Source organism: Phragmites australis, chromosome 16 (assembly GCF_958298935.1).
Source record: "Phragmites australis chromosome 16, lpPhrAust1.1, whole genome shotgun sequence".
NCBI lineage: Eukaryota > Viridiplantae > Streptophyta > Magnoliopsida > Poales > Poaceae > Phragmites > Phragmites australis.
This window is the reverse complement of record NC_084936.1, coordinates 603,897-612,383: the sequence shown is the minus strand read 5'-3', so window position 1 is coordinate 612,383 and position 8,487 is coordinate 603,897. Positions and strand designations below refer to the sequence as shown.

The window sequence follows — 8,487 nt, the reverse complement described above, 5'->3', positions numbered from 1 at the left end:
GCTGAGCACGCAAGGTGCGTGAATGTAATCCACATGCGACGCCATTCCAAATAAAGAAGGATATGTTCGTGCGTAAATTTATAAAGGTTTCATCGGGATTTAAGGGGGCCCGAAAGCAAACCTACTTATGTGTCTTACTCATACTCCCCCAGAAAAGGACCAGCTACATACATGGGCTTTGATGCCAAGGAACGAACGCATTGTTTGGAAGCAACCCCAGCTCAAGCCGTAGCATAGGAGCCAAGTCACTTGCAACTCAAATCTTCACTCTTCCCTCCAACTTCTACATATAAATATGTGCTACATGATCACCACCACAACTCACTCAGCTCCTCTTACCGCAACAATACAGCAGCAGCAACAGACTTGTCTCAGGAGCATCAAAACCTAGCTCACTCATCCGATGGCTTTCAATCCTAGCCCTCCAGGACTGGGATCCCCCTACTTCCCTCCGAACCCTTTCTTTCCAAGGCCACCACCGCGGCCCCAAGCTCCGCCACCCCCACAGCGTTTCCCGCCACCACCTTCGCCACCCAGTCGAGCCCCGCCACCGCCACAGCGTGCACCCCCGCCACCAACTCTACCCCCACCGCCACCACGTCGTGCCCCCCCTCCACCCACTCTGCCCCCGCCGCCACCAAGTCGCACACCTCCACCGCCACAGCGTGCTCCCCCGCCACCAACTCTACCCCCACCGCCACCGCGCCGTGCCCCCCCTCCACCCACTCTGCCCCCGCCGCCACCAAGTCGCACACCTCCACCACCACAGCGTGCTCCCCCGCCACCCACTCTGCCCCCGCCGCCACCCCGTCGTGCCCCGCCTCCGCCATCATCACCACCACCACCACCGCGCCTTGCTCCCCCGCCACCCCGTCGTGCCCCACCTCCACCATCATCACCCCCGCCGCCACCTCACCGTGCTCCGCCCCCACCATCACCGCCCATTCGACCACCGCCGCCGCCAACTCCTCACCCCCTAGCCCCACCTCCACCGCATATCAACCCGCCAACACCCGTGCCACCTCCCCCTAGCCCTCCACACCACATCGTCATCATCGTGGTGTTCGTCTCACTAGGCGGCCTGCTACTGCTAGGATGTCTCGCCGCGCTCTTCTGCTGGCACAAGAAACGGGGGAGGAAGACAGAGAGGAAGGCGGAGGTGCTGAACTACAGCGACCAAGTCCATGTCCACAAGGCGACCATGTCAGGCCCCGAAGGCGCCAAGACCGTCAGTCTCACAATAGACGAGGACATCAAATTCCAAGAGGCAGTGAAGAAGCAGGACGCCATTGGCGAATCGTCGAGCACTGCAGCAGCAGGGAAGACGTCGCACCACGGCCCTTGGCTCTGGCACAAGAAACACGAGAGCAGAGACGAGAAGGCAGAGCTCATCAACGTCACAGAGCACAAACATGTCGACCAGAAGATCGTGCCGGGGCCTCACGGCGAAAAGATTGAGGTCCTTTCAGAGGATGAAGATATCAGGTTTGAAGAGGCCAGCGAGAAAGAAGCGTCTGAGATACCAAAGACGCACAAAATCAAGTCCTAAGAAGATGATGCCACTACATATCTGCCCAAGTTTGCCTATACTGAAGGTCCTTCAGCTTGAGGGAATAATCATATCCATACCCTTACACATACACATACTATTGCATGCATTTGATTATTTTGATAAGATTCTATGTTCTTTCATGTGACTAAAATAAGGGCGTCAGAGACCCATTTGATTGAATTCAATGTGTAATTATTCGACAGCATTGTGTATGAGCAAATTACGTGTGCATCAATTTCTTCAACGAAATTTCACAAAAACCTCCTGTCAAATAGGCCGGTTAGTGGCTGCATATTGCTTCATAACAAAGTGTGCTCGTATAGGCCGGTTAGTGGCTGCATATTGCTTCATAACAATCTTTCTGTTCATATTCCCCCCATTGTGTCAAGAGCAGCAAGAGAATTTATGGGACTAGGGCAGAAGGTGAACATGGCTGCAAACTGAACTTCTTTACAGGTTAACCTAAACTTAATGTCCAGTACTTAATATCACTACAGAAGATATCATAATCCTAACTACTTCTGTTGCTTAGTTAATTGCAATTGGAGTAATTCGCTTCTTGGTAGGCTTACTTGATGCACTGTTCGTGGTCGACACTAGTGGCGGTGTCACTTTGACAGCCACAGGACTCACTACCTTCTTAACTTTGTTGGCACCAACATCCACTTCCATACTGTCTACTGTCACCGGCTTGTTTTCACAGGGCACGTTTCCTTCAGCAACCTCCCCTGTTCCTGAATTTTCAAGAATTGAACCCTGTTAGACCGTCTTCAAGAAAATGCATGTCAAAAGGAGTAAAGATTTTTTGAAAGGACAAAAGGAGTAAAGATTGCAAAGCATATGTCCAACATGCAAACAAAGGTCTGATATGCATAGCTGATCAATAAGACTGTTTCCTTCCACATGACTGGAACAAGGGCATCAGAGACCCATTTGAACGAACGGGGAGTGTTATTGTTGTCGTTCACATTTTTATATGATCAATTTATGTGCAAATGGAATTCTAACAAAATTGTAACAAAACTTGGTCGTAAACACAGCATGTACGTCCATATTATTGCTCTCATGTGTCATGAGTAGAATCCCAATCTTTAGGAGTAAAACAGAAGGTGAGGTAACATAGACAGGGACTAAATTTCTTTACCAGTAAAAGTGAGTTGCAATACTTGTGATAACAACATAAGATCTACCTGCTTCAGCTACCTAGTTAATTGCAGTAAAAGTAACACATTTATTATTAGGCTTACTCAATGTGGCGTTCTCGGCCAACACCGGTTGCAGTGTAACTCCTACAGCCACAGGGCTGGCTTCCATCTCAAGTTTGCTGGCATCAACATCAACTTCCATGCTATCTCCCGATAAAGGCTTCTTTTCACATGTGATATTTCCTTCAGCAACTTTCTTTGCTCCTGGTGATTTTTCCAGAATTGAACCATGTTAGAAGGAGAAAAGTGAAGACAAATAAATGGTATCAGTCCAATGCAGATTGTTAAAGTTTAGCACACAGAGCTACTAAACATATGTGGTTGCATCTAAGGAGATGGTCCTACATATCAATACATCACTTGTGTATCAGTCTTATTAGCTTCAAGTAACCAGGATATACTTCAGATATGTCTCAAACCAAAAATTTCAGGGTATTACATCACATGCAAACAAAAATAATTGGTCCCAGCTAGGTCAATGATTTTATCAAATACCACAAGTCAATGACAATGGAAAATGAAATTATACCATTTTGCTTAAGAGGAAGACTCAGATCCGAGTCAAGTGGTATGAGGAATAAAGTTTAGATGATAAATGGTATAGAGCCTTTCAGAAGGAGATGGTTAACAAAGCAAATTCGAAAATTAATATGTACAATCTGTTCTACACAAGTCAGGCACACATTAGTTGCCATTTGCCTATTCAGTCTTGAAAACTGAAACTGCTCTGAAATTCACCATAATATACACAAATATTTATGATATTCTTACAAACTGTGATGACAAATCTTTGACCAAGAGGCATTTATCAAACAAAAGACAATTCCACAACGAAAGTGATGTTTCAATTCTAAGTCGCGACCCAAAAAACCCAAAAAAGAAGGATATGGAATGGATAGAAATACCAGATAGGATATGAGGCTGCCCCAGTTCCTCGTTCTCAAACTCTATTATAGTACAGTAGCCATCTCGTGATGACACTGCCAGGTACTTAGCATCAGAAGACCTGACAGAAACAGATTGCAAAGATGAATTTCTAGCCCCAGAAGATAAGACAAGCTCCTCTCTACTCTATGGAGGAGACTCGAAAAGCAAAACTGTTTAAGTACTCACCATGCAATATCTGTAATGGCAGCATAGTGTAGACCAGCGTGTATTAGAATTGGAGGAACACTTTCAGTGTCGTAGACATATAGAGAGTTCAAAGTAGCAACAGCAAAAACAACCCTATAAGGAAGCTTGAAGAATCCATCTGCAACATTTCCAATGTGATTCAGCTTCATTGTAACAAATAAGTAAAACCTTGAGGAGCTCAAAGCAAAGCAAAACTGCCATAAAATCGAGCTACCTGAGTTAGAACCACGCGTTCTGAAAAGAACAGGGCAGAAGCGCACTGCTACTATAGCTTTACTTGCCCCAGGGAGTTGTATCGCAGGCCTGCAGTGCCAAAAAAAAAAAGTCAGTAACCTAAAAGAATAACAGAACATGTATGGAAAAAGTTATATGCTGGAGGGTATTTTCTGACCAAAAACATAGATACATCATGATAGCCTTACTAAAATACCGTAATGTGCCATAAAATCTCATCAGTAGTTAGCACATTCGTAACAAACAACAAGATTCTTTCAGCACTCTGTAGCAACTAAGCAATCAAAGACAATTACCTTATAAAATTTAGGACTTATTTTCTCACTTGTAATTTACTCTTAGATGCATTAAATTGATTTAATTTTGCAAAAAGCAATTTAGTTGTAAGGATTCTCTGATGCTCCATTTTTTTGCATTATCATGGTTTAAGTATCATTTCAACGATCCCTTTGTTTATACGGCAAGAAGTGGAAAACGTCTGGTTACTTCAAGTATTAGATCTGCTACCTTGAGAGATCTCGCCTTGGCATTATATAAGCGGTATTAACCACTTCAGAGGAGTGTTTAGAAAGACCTGATGAAGACAGAAAAAGCGAGAGGGTGTAAGTTTACGAAGACAGATAATGTGCTGAAAATAGGCTAAATTATGTGCAACCAGAGAACATAATTGTCAAACTTAAGAACCAATGATTTTATGCAGACGACTTGAGATGCACATATAGCTACTATTGCTAACGGAAAAAAAATTATACCTGCTGGTAATACTAGAAAAGAGCCATCAGGTGACCATGCCAACCTCCGGAAGAAAGATGGTAATGTCTCATCATGAAACAGATGAGACTTAACTGGCGGCTGCAAGGTAAAGGATTATATATTGCTTTTGTTCAAATTCAGTGCGCATTCAAATGCTGTAGCAATTAGGGTAGATGAAACAAACCTTGGATTCATCATGATTCTGATATTCTACCTTCACCAGCGTATGCTGGCAAACGAAGTTCATCTTCCCTGCGTTCTTCGATTTGCCTTGAGGCTTATTTGCATATATTTTACAGGTTCTGTCGGAGCTCAGTGAAGCAATATACTGACCCAAAGGATCCCATGCCACACCCTGAACATAATGCAGGTGTCCCTCTAACTTCTGATGCACCGTGCCTGAGAATGGCACAGCAATGGCATATAAACATATAAGACACTACAGAACCCATGGTGACGCAAACAAATAGTCAACTGCTGTAGTGGGAGTTACCTTTATTAGCATCCCAAATTATGCAAGTGTTGTCAACTGACGCAGAAACAAGGAACGCGCTGTCATGCGACCACTGTAGGTCAAGAACGTCCTTGTGATGGAACCTGTGAAATAAATTCCGGCATTACAATTTAGCAACCTACGAAAGAATAGGGCTGATTAAAGAAATGCCTTTTTTCCCCTTTAGAGGGTAAAACTCACAATAACGTCCTGTGCATTTTCCAAGCATCGCCATCCTCGGTGGAATGCAATTTCCACAGGATAATACCGCCACCTGTAGATTACGAAACAAGACAATTATCGTAATCAAGACAACAAAAAAATCCATTCAATCGTTTCAGTACAATTAAGATAGCTTAAGTAATTACAACTTGACATATACTCCTAAATACCAAATTGTGCATACCATCAGCACCGGAAGCGAGATATTCCCCTGCACAGAACCAGCGCGGAAAAAACGGCGTTAATTCGGTATATGGAGGACTCGTAGAGAGTTTATCAGTATTTAATTTTTGTTACACCAACAACAAAAGATAAGAAAGAAGAGGTAAGACTCAGAGGGACTGAAATTGTGGCGCAACTTGCTGAATTACCAGAAGGAGAGAAGCGGAGAACGTTCACCGCGGAGCTGTGGGCGGTGCCGTTGGGCGAGAGGCCGCTCTGGAAGGTGGCAGTGGGGAGCTTGTCGTCCGAACCATCCGACGCTATCACCCAGATCTGCAAGCCGAATAATTGGTGACGAAATGCGCCAAAATAGGGGGGAAAATTGAAGCACCGAGCCGAGGTTGCTAGGGGAGAGGAGAAGAGAAGGAGGGTGTGACGGGACGGGACCTTAACGTCGTGGTCAGCGCCGGCGGTGGCGAGGCGGCGGGAGGCGGGGTGGAAGTCCAGGCTGAGCACGGGTTGCAGGTCGTGCCAGTTGATCTGCACCGTCCCGCCCCGCATCTTGGATTCCCCCCTCAATCCTCTCTTCCTCCGATCCCGATCCGACTCCTCTTGTTCCCCCTCGGTCGATGGACTGCTCCTCCGCCTCCAAATCCTCTCTCTCTCTCTCTAGGGTTTGGTTTGGTTTGGTTTTGTGACGGCGGGAAAATGGAGACGATTGGGCGCGCAGCTCTCAACACTCTCTCCCCTTGCCGCTCCTCTCTTCTACACTGGGCCCTGGGCCGTATTATCCAGTGGGCCCTGGGCCCTGGGCCGTATTATCCAGTGGGCTCGTGGGCTCGGCCCAGTACTGTTAATATGTGCTGATATCACTCGTACCATTATAAATAGCGCGGTTTTTAAATTAGCCATTAAAAATCCGGTATTTGAAAACATACCATTACAAATATCTTGAAATTATATACATATCATTACTATTGCAAATCATGCATATTTTGTAATGGCATGGATCCAATTTCTAGAGAATTATAATGGTATGTTTCCAAATACCGAATTTATAATGGTATTTTTCAAAACCACGATATTTGTAATGGCACGAATCTAAATAACCCTATCACTTACTCCAAGCTCTTTCCTGTTTGTGTCAAAAAAAAGTTACTCCAGTCTCTTTTGCTCAAAGAAAAAGAAAAAGAAAATTACTCTAGTATCTCCTCTAAAAGAAAAAAAAGTTTATCTAGTCCCTAATCCAGACAGCATCATACTCTTCTTCCGATTCCTATCGAAAAACAAATACCTAGAAGGGATTTTTAGTAGCAAAACATGCATCAAGAATAAGAAAGACACTCGATTCACGTCCAAGATAACTCAAACCTAGTTTGGTAGAGACGTATATCCAGACCTCCGGCCATAGCTACACTCTACCACTCCTAGCTTATTTTATTTATTTTAAGAAAAGAGAGATGATCGATCGATGATATTCTCCACTTTGGTTCAAAAAATAGATTAACATTAGAAAAGATATTTGTAGATGAGATTAGATTGTTTTTGTTACTAGTGCTGCATGCGGCCCAGTGCACAAGTGGATTTATTGCTACATGCATGGATGGAGGATATACATCGCAGCAGTAGCCATCACCGAGCACTACTGATCCAGGAGGTAAGAGTAGTAACTTCACAGGCATATCACTTGGTCACCAAAATGTATTATATATCCTTTCTGGAAAAAAAAAAGAGAGAAACATCAGCTAAATCGTGGCACACTAAAACAGGTAATGGGTGCACGATCCACACTTAACGATAAGATGTAAAAAAAAGAGCAAAAGGGCAACAAAAAGGATTGACAGATGAAAGAAAGGAAAATAAGTGGCGAACAATCCTAAAATGCACTCGCTGTACTAGTTAGCTAGCTTGGCGCATATATATAGGTAGTGAGAAGAAAGATATGCTATACATGAATTAAAAGGGAAAGAAAAGCAGAAATGATCAGTGTCTTGATTACGTTTCTGCTAGCTCAAACACCTCTCGATAAGATTGTGTCAAAAAGAAGAAGAAAAACCACCTCGATGGATTAAGCAGTTTAAAAGGTACGGTGCTGCCTAAATATTATTGAGGAAGCAGCTAGCGGCACCGTTGGTTGGACTGCAAATCCGGAGCTATATCTGCTACCGAGCAATAACAACTTCACTTGCGTTACTTGATTACCACAAAAGATCTTGTCTGGAAAAAAAGTGAAAATCATCGACCACCACAATCGTCAGACGTACATTAACAATGTATTGGGTGCACAAATATTCTACACTTAACGATAATATGTAAAAAAAAGAGGAAAATGCGAAGAAAAAGGGCAGAGATCGAGAGATCAAAGAAAGGTAAATAAGTGGCGAACAACACTCCTATAAAATGCACTCATTCAGTAGCTAGCTAGCTTAATTGGCGCATATATATAGGCCACCTAAAAAAGAGAACGCTATGAATTACATAAAATTTAGAAGTGCAGGAATTAGCAGGCGATGTTATGTATAGACGTATAGCGTAGATTATTGCCGAAAGGAAAAAAGGCAGAAATAATCAGTCTGACGTCATTTCTGCTAACTGAACACCTGTCAATAAGATTTTGTGAAAAATAAACACTTCGATGGATTAGATACAATGTTGTTCTTCACTCCTATGCAGCCATGCATGTAGCTCTTATTTTTCTTTTGATTTCTTTTTTCTTTTCTTGCGAAGAATCT

General features: G+C 43.7%; 2 protein-coding genes across 2 annotated transcripts; one reads left to right on the top strand and one right to left on the bottom strand.

The window, feature by feature from the left end:
• Positions 1-334: 334 nt before the first annotated feature.
• On the top strand, positions 335-1,844 carry LOC133896276 (protein TRACHEARY ELEMENT DIFFERENTIATION-RELATED 7A-like). Its single transcript, XM_062336849.1, has one exon. It carries the CDS (start codon positions 404-406, stop codon positions 1,547-1,549), a length of 1,146 nt encoding a protein of 381 aa, XP_062192833.1. The 5' UTR covers positions 335-403; the 3' UTR covers positions 1,550-1,844.
• Positions 1,845-1,864: 20 nt separating this feature from the next.
• LOC133896275 (chromatin assembly factor 1 subunit FAS2 homolog) lies at positions 1,865-6,446 on the bottom strand. The gene is made up of 13 exons (XM_062336848.1): positions 6,203-6,446; positions 5,965-6,088; positions 5,778-5,804; positions 5,573-5,645; positions 5,372-5,475; positions 5,063-5,277; positions 4,878-4,977; positions 4,633-4,699; positions 4,106-4,194; positions 3,871-4,009; positions 3,663-3,763; positions 2,800-2,961; positions 1,865-2,286 (listed from the first exon to the last, which is right to left on the bottom strand). Exons 1-13 carry the CDS (start codon positions 6,314-6,316, stop codon positions 2,081-2,083), a joined length of 1,521 nt encoding a protein of 506 aa, XP_062192832.1. The 5' UTR covers positions 6,317-6,446; the 3' UTR covers positions 1,865-2,080.
• Positions 6,447-8,487: the final 2,041 nt, after the last annotated feature.